Source organism: Protomyctophum bolini (genome assembly GCF_963924005.1).
Source record: "Protomyctophum bolini genome assembly, chromosome: 13".
NCBI classification, from domain to species: domain Eukaryota; kingdom Metazoa; phylum Chordata; class Actinopteri; order Myctophiformes; family Myctophidae; genus Protomyctophum; species Protomyctophum bolini.
In genome coordinates, this window is record NC_137874.1 from 13,055,625 (window position 1) to 13,076,276 (window position 20,652).

The 20,652-nt window shown below is 45.2% G+C and overlaps 1 protein-coding gene across 4 annotated transcripts in view; it reads right to left on the minus strand.

Annotated features, from left to right (window-relative positions):
• Positions 1–1,063, minus strand: part of LOC308327093 (neurobeachin-like) — a gene marked incomplete at its 5' end in the record, with an annotated part of 182,914 nt that extends 181,851 nt beyond the window's left edge. For all 4 annotated transcript variants that reach the window (XM_080780237.1, XM_080780238.1, XM_080780235.1 and 1 more), the window contains one exon: positions 734–1,063. In XM_080780237.1, coding sequence (XP_080636363.1) covers positions 734–1,063 — 330 coding nt within the window. The remainder of the gene's footprint in view (positions 1–733) is intronic.
• Between the last annotated feature and the right edge of the window lie 19,589 nt (positions 1,064–20,652).

The window sequence follows — 20,652 nt, forward strand, 5'->3', positions numbered from 1 at the left end:
TAAGTCACATTGAATTTATTATTATCTTTTGTATCGTTTCATTGTCTAAACGTCATCTCGCAGGAGCTGTTAGTTGCTAACACGGAGACGCGGCAGGCAGAGGTTTTTAATAGTGGGCTTGATTCCGTGTTGTGTGCAGCGCGCAACATGGTAACGATCCTCCAGCGTCTTGTGTTGTGAGCTGGCAGTGCGTACGTCCATACGTCCGTACCGTACCCTACCGGTGGCAGTTAGAACGGGGTCAGGGGGAGAATTAAGAGTCCTCTGCCTTTTATACCGTAAAACGCGAAACAAATAAACAGATTGAGACACAGCAAGCGCACTGACTGTTGACGGGACAATATAGTCAACAATGGCTGGTGGTGATTATTAAAACGAGCTGCCTGGGGGTCACATGCCGCGCTGCTTAGCCGCTACAATAATAATATAACCTTCCATCCATTCCACATAAGCACCACCGCCACGCACACACACAATAAGCCTATGTCTTTTCATCTTCCAAGGGGAGAAGAGAGGGAAAAAAGGCCCATCCATCCTTCCACCCATGCCTTGAACAAACACATGACATCATCCTCTTCTGAAAGCAGCATCGTAAATAAAACATAGCGGCGCTATAAGGCAGCGCAGTGATTCGGTCCTGATGGTGATGATGATGATGTGGTGGAGACTATAGAGTGGGAGGTGGATCATGGATCTCTAGTGGATCTAGTAGTGGGCTCCAGGTAGGACTCACCAGGTTCAGAACCGTCTCCACGATGTCCCGGTTGCTGACCTCCCCAACCTGGATGAGGCCGACCAGCACGGCGAATTTCATCTGAATATTCCTGATCGGCACCGCGGCGGGGTTGATCACCCCGGCCGGGAGGACCATGTTGCCGGCTGCGGACACCATGGTCTTCCCGGTGTTGGTGCTGGTGTTGATGGTGGCCTGTGGCGGCTGCACCGTGGCGCCTGAGCCCGGCGGCGGCTGATGGTGGTGGTGGTGGTGGTTGTGATGAGGAGCGTCTGTGTCCGTCAACGAAGCCGAGCTCGGTGCTGCTGAAACCGGCTTCTCGCTCGACATTTCCCCCCTTGTGGAGAAGCCGGAGGAGGAAGAGAGGAGAGGAGCGGTCTCTCTCTCTCGCTCGCTCTCTCACTCAAACACACACACACACACACACACACACACACACACACACACACACACACACGCTCTCACACGCACCTGCTCCTATAGCTCAGTCTGCTGCTGCACAAAATACATCAGTGCTCCGCAGGATTAAAAACAAAAAGCAAGAAACCGATGAATTAAAAAAAAGAAAATAAATAAATCGAAGGACAAATCCTCTGAATTCGCCCCAGAATTCACCCTCCCGGAGGTGCAGCGTAAGAATTCATATCATATGGGCATGATGATTAAAAATATACTAGAATCTCGACGCGTAAACAGGATTGCAGGCAGCTCTCTCTCTCTCTCTCTCCCTCCCTCCTACTGTCCTCTCCCCTCCTGTCCTCTCTCTCTCTCTCTCTCTCTCTCTCTCTCTCTCTCTAGCAGGTTGCAGTCAGTGCGGACGTCGACACAGCAGCGCCATGTTGACGCCCCCTGCTGTCTGCGGTGGTTCGCTCTAATCGCGCATGCGCACTGAGTACTGTGAGTAGAGGATCTCTCTTGTGGTGGGTGGGTGGGTGCTGGAGGAGGGAGGGGTGGTGGTGATGGGTGCTGGAGCATATAGGAATCAGACGCAGCCAGCCAGCCATGCATGATGCAGTTCATAATGATTCCAAGGAAAAGCCACCGCGGCACTGCCAAACAACTGGGTGCATTTTGTAGTCAGCTATTATGGCCACTAATAGGGGCCACACAAGGTGTCTAGTATCTCTCTCTAGACCAGAGAGAAGCCACTGAATGCAGTAAATAGCTGATAAGATATTTGGGCTCTCTCTTTCACGCACGCACGGGTATGCACATGCATCGCTATACTCACTACAAGTATAGCAATACAAGTACACATGGGCCTACACACATGCTACTGTAGCCTACTGCACACACATTAGCATTCCTTTTCACATTTGTGGTGTGCAAACTGTGCAAGCCTTTGGGTGCAGCTGTGAGGCTGTGTGAAGTAGAGTTAAGTAGAGTTCATGATGTTTTGGGGGAGTCTGGCTTTCAGACAGTGTTTATAAATTCAGAGGCCGTTCCACTTCTCCTCCTCCACTTCACTTCCCGCTGTTATGTTCTGTTCCTCCTGGCCATGTCTTCTGTTCTGTTCCTCCTAGCCATGTCTTCTGTTATGTTCTGTTCCTCCTAGCCATGTCTTCTGTTCTGTTCTGTTCTGTTCTGTTCCTCCTAGCCATGTCTTCTGTTATGTTCTGTTCCTCCTAGCCATGTCTTCTGTTATGTTCTGTTCCTCCTAGCCATGTCTTCTGTTATGTTCTGTTCCTCCTAGCCATGTCTTCTGTTATGTTCTGTTCCTCCTAGCCATGTCTTCTGTTATGTTCTGTTCCTCCTAGCCATGTCTTCTGTTATGTTCTGTTCCTCCTAGCCATGTCTTGTTATGTTCTGTTCTGTTCCTCCTAGCCATGTCTTCTGTTCTGTTCTGTTCCGTTCTGTTCCTCCTAGCCATGTCTTCTGTTATGTTCTGTTCCTCCTAGTCCTAGCCATGTTGTCTTCTGTTCTGTTCTGTTCCTCCTAGCCATGTCTTCTGTTCTGTTCTGTTCCTCCTAGCCATGTCTTCTTCCTCACATTCCTCCTTTTCTGCTCCTCTTCCTCCCACAGTGCAGTGGTGTCCACAGACCACCAGGTGCCCCCCCCCCCCCCCTCCTAAAGCATGATCATCATGGTACTATGATTATATTATACTAGAAAGGGTACAGAAAGTGTTAAAATACCTGGTTTTCACAGGGCCCTGTGCGAGACACAGGAACCCCAGCTAGTGGTTTTGGTAGTCGGGGAGCAGCCTGATATGGGATGTATGGGAGCAGCCTGATATGGGATGTATGGGAGCAGCCTGATATGGGATGTATGGGAGCAGCCTGATATGGGATGTATGGGAGCAGCGGCGATAGTGCTGGCGGTGGGCTGAACGCACGCACGTTCATTCACTGGGTGCGCAAACGCAAACAGTGTCGTTCTTGATTCTTGTGTTACGCGCACAGGAATCACATGCACGTGAGCAAAATGTGCATGCATGGGGATTTGGTGTATAGCTCCGGGGCCCTCGGGTCGATCGAGGGGTTGATTCGGCACTTGAATGTAAGCGGAACGGATAAACGGTCATATACTGTTTTGGCCCTGGTGAATTAGGGTAGAAGGATGTTAATTCCATAGACATACAACATGTGTGTGTGCGTGCGTGCATGCGCGCATGCGTGTGTGTGTGTGTGTGTGTGTGTGTGTGTGTGTGTGTGTGTGTGTGTGTGTGTGTGTGTGTGTGTGTGTGTATTTGCGCGCCTAGTACAAAAAAGCACTATCCACCACACTGCAATGGGGTAGAGACAGGGAGCAAGCTTTTAGCTAAATACCCCTCTCCCCAGTACTGCACTCTCTTTTGATTGGCCATTTTGTACGTATGGGGTTTCTGTGGTTATTGTTGCAGCACGGCACAAGGCTTGACCAATCCCAGTATGTGCACGTAATCTTATTTAATCACTCTTAAGCTGTGTAACGATATAGATAATGTGTTTGCACACGTCTTTTATCCCATCACAGTGACAGTACAGTATGTGGTCTGTACAGTACCTCTCATCTGCCTGTTCTAGCCTTGCATACTTCTTCTGTATATCGGCCATGACTCATACACAGTAAAATACTATTCAGTGAAGTTGTTGTTGAGTGTAGAAAGGTAACCAAATTATTTGAACCCTTGGTGACATTGCATTCACTCTGAGTGAGACTATTATTATCATTATTACTATTTTAGAGTAGCCAATTATTTATTTGCATTTTGTCTCCCAATTTAATTATCAGACATGCCAATGAACCATCCTACCCACACCTTTCTGTGTTGCCACTGCTGGCTCACCTGCCGGACCTCACCCAGACACAGGTATAGATGCTGGCTCACCTGCCAGACCTCACCCAAACACAGGTATAGATGCTGCTGGCTCACCTGCCAGACCTCACCCAGACACAGGTATAGATGCTGGCTCACCTGCCGGACCTCACCCAGACACAGGTATAGATGCTGCTGGCTCACCTGCCAGACCTCACCCAGACACAGGTATAGATGCTGGCTCACCTGCCAGACCTCACCCAGACACAGGTATAGATGCTGCTGGCTCACCTGCCAGACCTCACCCAGACACAGGTATAGATGCTGGCTCACCTGCCAGACCTCACCCAAACACAGGTATAGATGCTGCTGGCTCACCTGCCAGACCTCACCCAGACACAGGTATAGATGCTGGCTCACCTGCCAGACCTCACCCAAACACAGGTATAGATGCTGCTGGCTCACCTGCCAGACCTCACCCAGACACAGGTATAGATGCTGGCTCACCTGCCAGACCTCACCCAGACACAGGTATAGATGCTGGCTCACCTGCCAGACCTCACCCAGACACAGGTATAGATGCTGGCTCACCTGCCGGACCTCACCCAGACACAGGTATAGATGCTGGCTCACCTGCCAGACCTCACCCAGACACAGGTATAGATGCTGGCTCACCTGCCAGACCTCACCCAGACACAGGTATAGATGCTGGCTCACCTGCCAGACCTCACCCAGACACAGGTATAGATGCTGCTGGCTCACCTGCCAGACCTCACCCAGACACAGGTATAGATGCTGGCTCACCTGCCAGACCTCACCCAAACACAGGTATAGATGCTGGCTCACCTGCCAGACCTCACCCAGACACAGGTATAGATGCTGGCTCACCTGCCAGACCTCACCCAGACACACTGCTGGCTCACCTGCCAGACCTCACCCAGACACAGGTATAGATACTGCTGGCTCACCTGCCAGACCTCACCCAGACACAGGTATAGATGCTGGCTCACCTGCCAGACCTCACCCAGAGGTCCCAGACACAGGTATAGATGCTGGCTCACCTGCCAGACCTCACCCAGACACACTGCTGGCTCACCTGCCAGACCTCACCCAGACACAGGTATAGATGCTGCTGGCTCACCTGCCAGACCTCACCCAGACACACTGCTGGCTCACCTGCCAGACCTCACCCAGACACAGGTATAGATGCTGGCTCACCTGCCAGACCTCACCCAGACACAGGTACAGATGCTCGGCAGGTAGATTTGAACCCCTGCTTAGACTCAATGGTGGCTCACTGTTAATGAATCAGAGGAAGATATGAACCTACTGTAGGTACCCCGACCCAGCGGCCCGGGCCACATCATGCTTATCAACATGAAACCTAGCATCCCTATTCTGGGCATTAGGCAAAAATAGGCAAACATTTGTCAAAAATAGAAGATCTACTACAGGCTCACAACGTTTGCAATGCAACGCGAAGAGATGTTTTGGGGGAAATGAGATGACCAAGTACGGACTACGGACACCTGGGGCACCCCTGATCAATGAAACACTGGATTAAAGTGGTTAATAAACTTCAGCACCGTGGCACCCAGCCCTGTCGCCATGCCTGTCATTAGTGTCATACAAGGTCCCATTTTTGTACCATCCTGCTACCCTAATAGACAGGGGTACATGAGCACCTGGCCGTTCATTCGTGCTCTATCTCCGACCAAGCCACACTTCCACCACACATCTCTCTATGCAAAATAAAACCTGCACACTCCCACAAAAGACATAGACTACATTGCATTCGCCAAAAATGTCTTCTTTACTGTTTAAATATTACTTTTCTGAAACACGCTATTCTTGCTCAACCTCAACAGCCTACGTCAGAATCGTCATGTTGGCGTCTACTACGCCAACTACGTTCACTTAATAAGGCCAGTCCTTCACAGTGACACACGCGTTAGATCAACCACGCGACCGGGATGGTTTCTACCCCTCAATGTCGTGCCTACTCTACACTGCCATCCGAAGGCCCCTCCCCCTTTCACTGCTCCTGTGTGTGACCTGTGAACTACTCTCTGACTGCACTGTGGCTTGATTTATATGTGCGAGGTTGAAATGTAATGCACATAAATTAATTATAGGTCCAGCAAGCAAATCATGATTGTCTGTTTGTGCTCAATAGGTCACCATCACATTCCGATTTTAGGTGTTGTGTTTTCTATGACATTTATTTGGGCCAGTAGTTTCATATCTATCCTTTTTCCGACCAACACAGAACATGCTAACGGTGTTAGCGCGTTAGCATCCATCTTGCTTTTGATTTATATGTGCGAGGTGGAAATGTAATGCACATAAATTAATTATAGGTCCAGCAAGCAAATCATGATTGTCTGTTTGTGCTCAATAGGTCACCATCACATTCCGATTTTAGGTGTTGTGTTTTGTATGACACTTTGGCCAGTAGTTTCATATCTATCCTTTTTCCTTTGACCAACACAGACCATGCTAACGGTGTTAGCGCGTTAGCATCACACAGCTTACAGCGTCAGTGTTGCATGAATACTTTCAACCATGACAATGCCGACTACTTTTGCTACACACACTTCCCAAGGATTATGGAGATGTCTTTATTTTTTTTTTAAGGTTGAGAAATGAAATAATTATGGTCGTTTCTAATCTCAGCATTTCACAAGAGAAAGACGTGGATGCCTTTCGCTGCGCTGTTGGCGTTGCCATGTCTCATAGAAACAAGTAAATAGGTCTTTAAAAATAATCCCAAAACAAGCGCATATAACAGGGGTCTGTAACCTATTTTAAATGAAGTGCCATGTTTTTATTTTCTAGATAGTGAGTCAGCCACAAGCTCACATCACAACAATAATCCATGTAATAATCACAATAACAATACTAATAATAATAATCATAATAATCCTGCTACCCTAATAGACAGGGGTACATAAGCACATGGCCGTTTATCCAACAGCTTTCTCCGACCCAACCACACTTTCACCACACATCTCTATATGCAAAATAAATTCGGCACACTCCCAGAATACATATAGGCTACATTTCATTGAAAGAAATGTCTTAATTACTGAATAAATATTACTTTTGTCAACCACGCCATTGTTGCTCAACATCACCAGCCTACGTCAGAATCGTCATGTTGGCGTCTACTACGCCAACTACGTTCACTTATTGGGGCCAGTCCTTCACAGTGACACACGCGTTAGATGAACCACGCGACCGGGATGGTTTCTACCCCTCAATGTCGTGCATTTGCTGCGCCCTTCTAATGCTGCGCCACGCCTACTCTATACTGCTCCATGCGACTCGAACAGCGTCAGCAGCAGCAGCTCCGAGCCTCCGTCAGAAAGGCTGCCCACAGCACTGCACAGCCCCACACCCAAATGAATCGAATGAATGAATAAGGCGCTTATATCGCTATTGCTCAGTGGATGGGACATTTACATTAAAAGCAATCGGATGGACGCGTGGATAACGGCATGGTTGTGTGCAATCGGAGGGAAAGCTTCCATAATCCATATAGCTTCCATGCTAGCTGCTTCAGACACAGGGGAGGGGAGGGAGAAATAGTGCGAAATAGCGCTTATGCAACAATTACCCTAAAACACAAACACCTCAACTCGATGTCATTGTGAATAAGAATTTCGAGCGAAATAATAATTTTTGGAAGGACACTTTCACCCAGTATGAAGCTAAATGTGGAAGCCGTGTGTGTCACACCAAAACGGCTGACCTATAGAATCCTGTAACCAGCCTCTCGCACTGCCTGCGAGTTGGCTCCGTCTAAGGCTCCGTCTTATGAGCAAATTTAGAACTTCCGGTCTGACAGCTAGCAGATTTAAGACATCCGGTTGCTTTCAGAATAAAATAAGATTATTTAATTCGTTAATTAAATAATTTTTACATTACATTATTAGTATTATTATTACATTACAGTTATTGTAAAGACACACATTATGTTTCTGTGTAAAAATAAGTAATTAAATAACATAAAAAAGTTATCTAAATGGATAAATGCTATTCACTGGAGTGCATGGACTTTATAAAGTGGACACTGGACAAAAGACGGCTCCGCCAGGCAACTATCTGGACATACCCACGCGTTTGGGAAGATGTCCTCTACCACCCCACAGTCTCCGCTAAGCGGGAGAGGTGTAAAATTCACAGCAGCAGAGCTTCTACTGGGGTCAATGCAAAAAAATGTACCGTTTCCGGACCCAGAATGGACACTGGACAAAGAGGCCTCCGCGAGGCAACTATCTGGACATACCCACGCGTCCGGGGAGATGTCCTCTACCACCCCACAGTCTCCGCTAAGCGGGAGAGGTGTAAAATTCAGAGCAGCAGACCTTCTATTGGGGTCAACACTCAAAAAAGTGCCGTTTCCAGACCCAGAATGGACACTGGACAAAGAGGCCTCCGCGAGGCAACTATCTGGACATACCCACGCGTCCGGGGAGATGTCCTCTACCACCCCACAGTCTCCGCTAAGCGAGAGAGGTGTAAAATTCAGAGCAGCAGAGCTTCTACTGGGGTCAATGCAAAATAAATTACCGTTTCCGGACCCAGACTGGACACTGGACAAAAGACGGCTCCGCGAGGCAACTATCTGGACATACCCACGCGTCCGGGGAGATGTCCTCTACCACCCCACAGTCTCCGCTAAGCGGGAGAGGTGTAAAATTCAGACCAGCAGACCTTCTATTGGGGTCAACACTCAAAAAAGTGCCGTTTCCAGACCCAGAATGGACACTGGACAAAGAGGCCTCCGCGAGGCAACTATCTGGACATACCCACGCGTCCGGGGAGATGTCCTCTACCACCCCACAGTCTCCGCTAAGCGAGTAAATGGGTGCTTATATTTCTATGTGAAATGTGGTGATGCTGGCATCACAATAGATGCCAGCATCACGCTGCCTCCGTCTAATAAGCACATTTACAACTTCCTGTTTGGAAACCGAAACAGATGCTTCTGACATTTGCCTGTGCGTGCTTAATCGTTGTACTTCTGAACACATTTCCCAAATCTCAGTGATTTATCCACACATCGCTCTGTGTGTGTGTGTGTGTGTGTGTGTGTGTGTGTGTGTGTGTGTGTGTGTGTTCGCGTCGCCCTCCAGCTGCAATTGCGAGTGTGCGCTGTGTGCAGGGCACACTACTGAGTTTAAAACCACAGCTGAAACATGAAGTGGAGTCTGTCAATTCCCGGAATTTCCTTCTTCCCATATTGCGCTGCAACGACACTAGGATTGAGCCCCCCGAAGGGGGGCGAAATTCTAGTTACCATAATGTATGCACTTACTTAGCTCTGGTCCATAGCTCTAATGCTGTTGCATTTAGAGCTATGTTACTGTCGACTTCCGGCACTCGCAAAAAATGCAGACCAGCCTCTCGTCTGTAGCGTAAATATAAAGAACGTTTTACCAACTCACCAATACAAAGGCGGCTTGTGTTCTACTTTCCTTAGTGGACGCACTCTGAGCCCCCCCACAACACATATAAAATGCACTTTTTGGCCAGAAAGGCATTTCTTTTTCACCAGAAGACGCTACAGACGAGAGGCTGGTCTGCATTTATGGGAGCGCCGGAAGTCGACAGTAACATAGCTATAAATGCAACGCATTAGAGCTATGGACCAGAGCTAGTACTTTATGTATGTACCATAAGTGACTTTGAACCTTTGATATCTGCTGCTACGTGATGTCTTTACTGAAGTACTAACTGTGCCTTTATTGTTGGAGTACATTACGGGAGGGGAGACCTTTGTACTCACAGGGGAAATTCTGTTTCACATGGATTAAAGCAAAGGAAAATCTCGCAACAGAAAAATGTTGTCAGAGTACCAAGTACTAATCTGAGATTTACATAACAGCATGAAAGGAGACCCCCAAACAAACACACAAGCGCTGAGTGAAACATACGTACAATGACATTGATGAAGGAATGCAGTCCACACAATGGTCTGAATGTCCCAGTGTGCCGACTGCCTTCCTTCATCATGATACTATAGAAAACATGCTGGATTCTATGACTTGGCGACTGGGAACATGAGTCCATGTTTTCAGCTTCACCCAGTTGATGGCTGCTCTGACGGTGTGAGGGACGCGATACCGTTTATCAGATACCACTTGGCCTTGCATTCCCCCGATCACCCGCCTCCCCGCTCCCACGCCGCAGGAGAACGTTTGTAATGTAAATATCAAGGCTCAGTGGTATCTGAACAACTGTATGTCGTGAGGGACGAAGCAGTCAAACATATGCAACACAGGTTTTGCAACACAGGTTCTCAAAGCTTTGTTTAATTTAAAAAAGAACAAATTATTAACAAACTATGAACACAATATTCACAATACTATTGACACTACTTCAACATAAAGCTGGAAGGCGAACCGGTGAGCGGTGACCTTCTAAGACGGACTCTCTACCCATTAAGCTACGGCTGTTTGGTACAGGACACCTGTACTGTACATTTGTGATGTGACACAAAGTTGAAATGTGACACAGCCTTCTGAGCCTTGCTGTCATCTTGTTCTACCAAGCTTGTGCACGAATGCAGAGGGGCAAATCTTGTCTGGTAAACCATCCCGGTCGCACTAATTCGCATTATCACCTGTGCTCAGGAGCCTGTGGTTGACAAACCACAAGCTTGTTGACAAACCAACGTTTCCACTTCCACTTTTTGGTTTCTGCAAAGTTCCTACCCAGCGCTTGGGGCCAGACCAGTCTGCAGACTGAAGACATGATAGTGTGAACTCACTCAACTGAAATGGTTTACCAGGCTTGAGCAATTCCACTGAATGAGCTCTATAATAGAGGATATCTTTTAGGATCACAACAACGGATTACTAAATGACAAGTTATAGAATAGAGAAAACAGATGTGCATATTGCTTTGTGTATGAACGATTACACCTGTATCTATATTTCATTTCATTCTTGCTCATTTTAACTGAATGTCACTCACAGGATCAATAAAGGTCAGTTTGTCTGTCTGTCTGTCTATCTACTGTATCTTGCTGTCTGTCTTTCTATCTATAGATCTACACAATATGATTATGCATGCACAGGTATGTGCGCGCGTGCGTGCGTGTGTGCGGGTACCAGTGTTAGCTCAATTTGGTTCAGTAGCCTTACCTCTGTGTGTGTGTGTGTGTGTGTGTGTGTGTGTACATAAGCCTGTTTCACGCTCCAGATGCTCTTCCAACAGGGACACATCTGCTGGCGAAAATTTCCATTAGAGAGCAAAGAAAGGCCAATTTGTCTGTGTGTGTGTGTGTGTGTGTGTGTGTGTGTGTGTGTGTGTGTGTGTGTGTGTGTGTGTGTGTGTGTGTGTGTGTGTGTGTGTGTGTGCGTGCGTGCGTGGGTGACTGTCACGTAAGCAGAGATGGTGCCTCATTGCGATCTCCTTTCCTGATTTAAATGCTGACCGTTGTCAAGGGTGACAAGGTGGGTGGTATATGAACATTGTTTGCATATCTATCTGTGTATGCAAATGAATCGGTGAAACATCACTTAATTTCCCTGAGGATAAGCACACACACACACACACACACACACACACACACACACACACACACACACACAATTTCTCTCAGGCAATGGTCCTCAAAACAATGTCTACTCCTCATATTCTGCACAGGAGGAATGCTACTAGCCTGTAAATTCTATACACACCAAAGTAGTGGTTCTGGCCCACAGCAGAGGAATCCAAATTACTACGGTAGTCTTCAAGAGACATAAGGGTGGGCACACACACTGGTGGCCAAAGTGTACTGTATATACTATTTTTATTAGATAGAGTTAGACGCACGCACGCACGCAGTCGCACGCACGCAGTCGCACACACACACACACACACACACACACAATGGCCGTCTCTTTCTCAAATGAACACACTTGTCTTTGTTTTGCAGACAAAGGCGTTGGACTGCAGCTTTGTCCTGATTCAACAAAAGGTTTCTTTAGCTGATCTCAGATCTCAACTGAGATCTGAGCTGTGATTGGGCAAAAGAGCACCTACACCGCTCCCCCACCACACCCCCACTCCATTCTCTCTCTCTCTCTCTCTGTCTCTCTCGCCTCTCACGTTTTTCCTCTTCTCTCTCAATTATCTCTCTCTCCCCCCCGTAGATATTCTCTCTCTCTCCCCCCCCCCACCCCACACACACACACACACACACACACAACTTCTCTCCCCGCACCTGCATCCGGTCTCCTTTTATTTCCGTCTGTTTCTGCACCCACCCATTTGGCAGGGTCTCCCCATCCACCCAGCAGAGATTGCAGCAGCAGAACAGAGTCCAGTCAGACACCGTTCTCCTCCTCCTGGCCTCTGAGTATTGATGCTGTGCTGTCCTGGTGTGGTTTGGTTCTGTTCTGTATTGTATGGTATACCTGGTGTGGTTTGGTTCTGTATTGTATGGTATACCTGGTGTGGTTTGAAGTGCCTGTTCTTGTGTCTTTGTGTGCAGAGGCTTATATAATCTCATGCACAACAAACGCACTGATATTCTTCTTGTCGCACCTTCATGTCTAGTGTTACAAACCTTTTAGCTCGAGCCCCCCCCTTTCTGGAAATAACTATGATGGTGCTTGCACACCTTATTTTACACCTGTAAACCTGTGATGTGGCATAGGAACACAGCCACAAGCTATATATAAGCCGTGATTTAATATACTTCATTGCACTTCACAGCACAGCTCACAGTCCGATGCGTTGTGAGCTTGTACCATTTTGATGGCAGATTGAAATTGGTTACTGTAAGCATAATGTGTAAAAGCCTGTGAATGTCCATGAAATAGCCAAACATATGAGGCGCCTACCCAATAGGCGGCCCGCGAAGCGCCCCCTTGTGGCCCCTGGAAGAATATTTAAATATTTGTTTTTGTTTTTTGAGGTCCCAGATATAAATGGCATTAAATGGGGGATTGGGGGTCAGTAGCCTATGCCTGTCAAACTGGGCCTCCTTCAAATTAAAATGATGAGAATCACTGCTAGAGCCCTGCCAATGCCTGCCGTCATATTCAAGGGATTTGGCACTCAAAGAGTGTACAAATGGAACCAAATGGACCATAACAATTCCATTTGGCTCCATTTGTAACTCTCTCAGAGTTAAGTTGACATTGATTTTTATAAATAAAAGTTATAATAAATTCCCACATATAAATGTCATTAAATGGGCCTATGCATGTCAAACTGGGCATCCTTCAAATTAAAAGCTGTGAGAATCCCTGCCATCACTTTTCAAATGGCGTCTTGCCCTGAAAATGAATTAATTTTACAATCTAAAGAGTTAAAGATCTATAAGGGTCCATTTGGTTACCAACTCTCCGTCACTTAGCTGGAGACCACCAGGAACCCCCTCAAGGACCACTGGTTGAGAACAACTGTTCTACATCAATTCTAAGCTTAATTAATTCATTGCAAAATAAAACGCCCAATTTTTCATTAGGATCGCCATCCCACGAAGGTCTAGTATTCTCCACTATAGGGCCTACACTATTCTGCTTCTGGTTCAGCAATGCCATTGATGTCGTCTATGACTATAAGTGCGACATGCCAAGAGGTCAGGGCTATGATGATGCCGTAATACTGTTTCTTCTGCTCAATAAATCTTCCTCAATAAATTGTCAACACAGGACACTGACTGGCTGACTCTACTATCTAGGCTACACAAACAGGCATTTTCATCCCCATCCACACAAAACTGTATCTTTAACACCTTGTCAGGACCAATCTCCGTCCATCCATACGGCGTCTAAAATCATGTGTCACACACGCGGCCGTGGACATGTGCCGTGTGCCATGGCATATCACACTCACTGGCATTTGACAGCATGGTAAATGGTGCATTGTTTCCTAGCACCATATTTTGTAGCATCTGTGCATTACATTCACCACACCCACAGACCCACCCCATTCACACACACACACAACAGCAGACGAAACCATGCAAGGCGAGGCACCAACAGTTAGGGATTAACCCATTCTGACCTGAGATCAGATTCTAAAAATGTCTTCTACATCCTGACAGTTTTCTGAAAAGCTATGTTTCTATGTCGGTCGCTCTTCGATTTTTCAAAAATAGCAGACCTACAAGCTTGTAGCGCGCCACTCGGTGGCGTGCTATGAGCTTGTAGATCTGCTATTTTTCAATAGCTAAAGCATAACTAATGCGAACACCAAAAGGGGTTAAGTGTCTCCTGCTCAAGGACAATGCTGACATTAACCCAGCAGTAGCCGGGGGATCAAAACGGGAGCGATGGAAATAATATTATTATATAGGCCTAATATAATAATATAAAATAGAGCTGAATTGGTTAGTGTGTACTGTGTAGGTTTAATCTCTCAAGCCAGTTTCTGTTATCTGCATCTGCCAGCACCACTTCCTTAAACATGTATGGTAATGTTGTTGTTAGTAAGAATAAACAACAGAAGCACCAGGAAGGAAGAGGACTAAGAAAGGGGAGGAGCCAAACCAAATTTGTGTTTTCCACAAAAAAGCGGCCCCATAAAAAGAGGGAAAAGTACGTTATTTGCCTTTGTGATGAAGTACAAAAGTAAAAAAAAAAAGTAAAGTAAAAGAACCTCAAAATTGTACTGAAATACGCTACAGTACTTGAGTATAATGTACTTAGTTACTTTCCACCACAGCCGGACAGACGCAGGGATGATTTCCTTCTTCAAAGACGGATATGAGTCATCATCAGGATGTGTGATTGTGTGCGTGCGTGTGCAAGTGTGAATAACTTGTGTGTGTGTGTGTGTGTGTGTGTGTGTGTGTGTGCCCGTGCGTGCATGGGTGCGTGCATGTGTGATGGAAAGAAGATAAAGCACTAAACAGCGGCACATCATAATTTTACTGTCAGCTGAAGTGATGCAACAGTTAGCAGACAGCATTGGATGGGATTTGGGGACGGACGCATGCGTGCACGCAATAATAATACTTCACTTCATTACAAACCACAGAGCAACTGATGTGTGCAGCAATTTCAAGCAAATTAAAAAGATCACATTTCACTGAGCAGCTTACCATATAAATAACGGTAATGGGTCGCACACACCAAGGCTGCATTTCAAGCATTTATTCTTGCATATTGTAGGACAGGAGACAAACGTTTCGGCTATCCAGCCTTCACAATCTACACATCTGTGAACATAATACAATGGATAGTGCACAATTAGGAAGAAAAAAGGGGGGGGCGGGGGAAAGAAAGAAAGAAGGAAAGAAAGAAAGACCATTACTGCATCAAAGGTAATCAACAAACTATACTATAAAAACCTGTCAAACATTGACCAAATTGTCAAATATGGTGTGAAAAGTTTGTATTCTAACACCAGTGGTTTTCAAAGTCTGAATTCAAGAATTTACTGTAGATGGGAGACTGCTTGGGTCTACTAGATTCCATGAATTCCTGAAATACATCCTCTGATCTACTCACTGTGGTTGTGAATAAAGATGCTAACCTTTGGGACAAGACATATCCCAAGATGGATTAATAGGATTGAATCCTTCATCAAGGATTGAGAAGAACACAACTGGACTGCCTCCAGTACTAGTTCAAAGCCATCAGTGTGCTTAACCCATTCTGACCTGAGATCAGATTCTAAAAATGTCTGTTTGAAAATGACAGTTTTCTGAAAAAGCTATGTTTCTATGTCATTTCTATTTAAAAAAAAATAGCAGACCTACAAGCTCGTAGATCTGCTATTTTTAAATAGCTAAAGCATAGCATAATGCTAACACCAAAAGGGGTTCCCACCCAAAATGGGTTTTAATATAGGCTGCATCCACAGGAACTTCTGCTGCGTTAATGTAAATCTCCATTTTCTTAAATTAATACTCATTCACTGAAAACGTAAATGGAGAGATGTAATGTGCTGATCAAACCTATTGTCCAGAGTCAGTCTAACTATTATTAGAACGCCTCTTTATCGTACAGTAAAATTACAAAACTGGATTTAATCCAAAGAAAATGTACTGTACATCAAAACCCTGCAGTACAGGTCCTGTGTGCCCATGGGTTTGCACTGGACACTGTTCAACCATTTCTCTTTGGGGGCCTGTTTAAGACACATAATAAGAAGACAGAAGCATTCTTCATAATCTGAGACTTCATGTTCTTTGCAGATGCTCAAAACTACCCTTGCTTCTCTTGCTTCTTAGATCGTTTTACCAACTTGCACTTGAGATAACAGCCATTTTTTACTTCCAACAGAAATGGAGGAAAATGCATCCCTGTAAGGATGTGTGCCCATGCAGCCCCATCTACTAACAGCTACAGCCCATCCCAGGAAGGTCATGAATAAACATGGTTTTCTAAGGGTTGGTTCTCATCCAGGCATCATGCTGTATTGATGTGCCTCTTTCATGGCCGACAGACTGTCTATAGGAGCAACGGGTGGATCGGGAAACATAACTCCTGTCTAATGTCCTTTTATAGTTCGCAAATGTATGAATGCTCTGATCTGTAATGTCTTAATGTCTCAATGCTTGTGTATAAAACACCTCGAATTGACTTGTTTGAATAGTTTCATTTACATTTTTTGGTATGATTTATTGGTTTACCTTGATTAGTATCTCGTGTTTACCCTGCTTACTGAAAATCACTCTGGATTAAGAGCGTCTGGTAAATGCATGAATTGTACACTGTAAATTGAAATCTGAAATGTGCGATACAAATACACTTGCCTTGCCTAGTATGATATTTTCTTTGGCATAGTCAAGATCATGGAGGGAAAGATGAAACTCATAATTATAAACATTGCATTTGCTTGTCCTCATCATGTCTTTGACAAAATTCTAATCTTCTTTTTTGCAGAGAGGTGCAAATAGGGAGAGGTACTCACCATGACTGATTTCTTATGATATTCTTACTGCTTATGGTTCCTGGTTGCTGTTATGCGATGTTTTCTCCCACCACCACCCCAGCACCACCGGTGGGCTCTGTTATTTATGTTCCCCATGGTTCTTTTTATTTTATATCTATCTCCCTGCTCTTAAATGTTTAATGATGGTTTGATTGTGCCGAGTAGGGAGAAAGATGTAGCAGAGCCGAACGCCAAGATAAAATATTATATGCACACTTGTATTCTCATTCTATAATAAATATTGGTTAAATCTATTCATGAGTTGTCTGACTGAAGTTAAAATATGGAGATAACTGATGAGAGGTTTCTGCCCAACAGCAATGATGTATTGGGCTAATAATTGTTTAGGAAACAGAGCACTTATGGGGAACTCACGCCGTTTCTCAAATCACCATTTGGGAAAAAAACGTCAGTCGAAATATATATATTTTTTTGTATTCCCTGTGGCAGAGACAGCACAGGCAAGCATAAAGTAACCAGGGTTCCCATTTCTGCCTGGTTGGAGGAACTTTTAATTGGCAAACTGATAGGCCAGTTTCCTGACCTCTATCTGGGAGATAAACCACAGTAGATGTCTCTGCTGACTTTGTTATGTACTGAACAAGCGTACAGATTCGACAAGACAGCTGCAGAAATCTGCCTAGGCTTTCATATTCTGTACTCTAGCCTATACTCATCGTAAAACCCATATGTCTTAATTTACATTTAGTGTTAATTGTGTGTATAGAAATGGAACCAAATGGACTCGTGAGGGATTTTACTGCCTAGTGCCTACTGCTGTGGGCATTGCAATCTGACCTTCAATTTGTGAGTGAGTATAATTAATGTCGAAGTCTTTGGCAGTGCTCCTTATTCTGTTATTTGTTTTTGCAGCTTTACTGGCCTCACTGCCCTTAACATTATGTCAGGTGGTGTTGCTGTCACTCTCAGCCTTTCGTTCATAATTGTGAACCATTTTAACATGCTTCACTTTCTGCTTTCTACATGCATTTCGTTTTTTAATCCACCAAGGGGCATCCAGCTTGGTGTCTACAGTCTACAGCACAAACACAAATGGGTGGCTGTGTTCAGGGGAGGGAAGCCGGGCATTTTGCACGAAATGCCGCTAGCACCACTGGACCGATCGGTGAGAAACTTTGAACACACTCTCAGTAGGCCAATGAAGAACCGCCACCCCAACATGTTCAAATCCTTCTGTTATAGTGCCAAAAGGACACAGATTTTTGATATAGTGAGTAATGACTGGATTCCAAACATTGCTGGTCCACAATAACCTACTACCTGGCATGGCGGAAACCACGGGCTCCGGCGAGCACGTTTTTCTAGTTTACTGTTGCTGAGTTTTTAGTTCATGTTTGAGCAGTTAATTTCACTGGTAAAGGTAAAGAAAAAAAACCTAAACATTTTATCAGTATAAAATAGTATGTTTAAATGAAAGGCTTATTATGCACCCTCCTGTGTATTGAGATCATGTTGTGGCCACATAATTGATGGTAATCTAATTACAACTACTTACATGCCTGCACAGATGGCCCCATTATTATTACAATAGTTTTGCAGTGGCTTCAGAGCTCAACTAAAACTAATAGTGACAGATCCGTCTGTAGTGCATGCTGTACTCTCATCTTTTCTCACCGTCACTCAGACGCTTTTCTAAGGTTCTAAACGGTACGAGGGCCAAAGACTAGATTTGCTGATATTAAACACACTCTCACTCGTCACTCATGATCGTCTGCAGCCCTCGATTTAAACTGTGTTGATCCAACGGAACTCCGAAGAGTGTACACATGGGGTTCCACTTGAGTTCTACCGTGTACATGTAGGGCTGTCAGTCACGATTATGAAATTGTATACTACTGCGATGTGTGTCATGTCGTTGAACATTGTGAACATTATGAATAAAAATTGCATGTCTGTTTGGATATTAGGCTTCGTAAACAAAAAGGTGCACAGGGCAGATACTACAAATAACACAATTTAATATCTTCACGCTTACTTTTCTCATAATAATCAATCTGTGTTGCCGTGTCAAACGTGGCAGCTATGTAAACAAATACAAAATGTCAATTACAGCTGAGCATTGCTGCGTTTGAAAACATTTGAAGCAAGAAATAGACCAAAAATGTAATCTAGTGTATCTATCAACACATCCTGTTGTTATCCGAAGGGACCGCGTTGCACTGGACACACCTATAGCATAAATGAATGGAATACCGTATGGAATAGCCGTGTGATAAGCGGGATAATCAATGGGGTCACCCGACGCGATAGGGGTCTACATCACCCCGAAGGGGTTTATTTCTCAATAATGACCCACTCCCCATTATTGATTATCTATTGCATATTAAGGATATTTGACTCTAGTTTATATGCCCAGATCTTGTTGGACACTAGATGCGCTGCTTGCCATCTTTATTGCATACATCTTGTTCCATCTGTCTGGACTACTGCAATGGAGTCCTGTCGGGGCTCCCAAACAAGTACCTGGATAGGCTCCAGCATACAGTATGTCCAAAACTCAGCTGCCAGAGTTCTCACCCACACCAAGCCTTGGCAGCACGTCAACCCCATCCGTAAATGACTGCACTGGCTTCCTGTTCCGCATCAATTACAAAATCCTCCTTCTCACCTACAAATGAGAGGCCTCCTCCATGAACCTACTCCCTCTCTGAGCCCAATACAAACAAGCGACCCTTGGGGAACAGAACATTCAAGCTATTATTATTATTATTATTCATCGTTACAATTACCTCTCTGTCTAATCTGAGTTCCTAGAAGTTTTCTCCAATTTTCTCTCAACGACGTTCTGTCTGGATATAGTCAGACTGTTGACTGACTCACAGTCATTTACATTTTTGTATTTTATTTTGAAAATCAACTGAACGAAAGGTACACGTATTATAATAGTCTGTGCAATGGAAGTTTTTGCACAGGAATTACAGCCTGAATTACAGTCCTGCATCCTCCCACCCACTTACGATTCGTCTTTGGAGTCGCGTACATTTGTATATCGAAAAAACAGTCTACACGCATATACTATATGGCTTGTTAATTAGCAGAAGTGGAAATGGCTAAAAATATACTTTAATGATAGTCTCGTAGCAGGTATAATACAGAGGCCATGGAGGTCTATCTCTGGGACCCCAATTTATATTGTAAAAGACCCTGAGGGTCCATTTGGTTCCACACTATCATTTAGCTGGGGACCACCTGGAACTCCCTCAAGGAACCCCGGACCCCACTTTGGGAACCACCGTCATAAATGACATGACAAACAAGACACATTACAGCTTCCGTTCACAGCTTCCTGGAGCTGTATACTGTAGTTACAGACTACTACTAGTAGCATTTGAAGATATAGAGCAAAATAGAGGGTTTCGGACATGAAACTGTATATAGCTTTAAAAGGAGGCTGCGGACTGAGTCAAAGTAAATAAAAGAACTCTAAGACTCGGGGTTGTTGTAGCTGTGTTGGAACACTGCAGCTCTTCAGCTAAGGTCTGGGCCAGAGGTCTGTGCCGCTGCCTGCAGCGATGGAGGGCAGAGAAGCACACAGCTGCATGCACAGCTGACATCGTCTCTGTCGGGTGAAAACCTCACATGTACTACAAAACTGTTACTTTTCAGGATTCAAATGCATATCAAAAGCTCAAAACACGCCACTTCACACTACACGTGCACGCCACTACACTTTACACGTTTTGAGCTTTTGTGTAACGCTGTAGTATGATCTACTAGGCCGTTAATTTGACAAAGAACACCACAAAAAGTTAAATCTGGAGATGAGGTT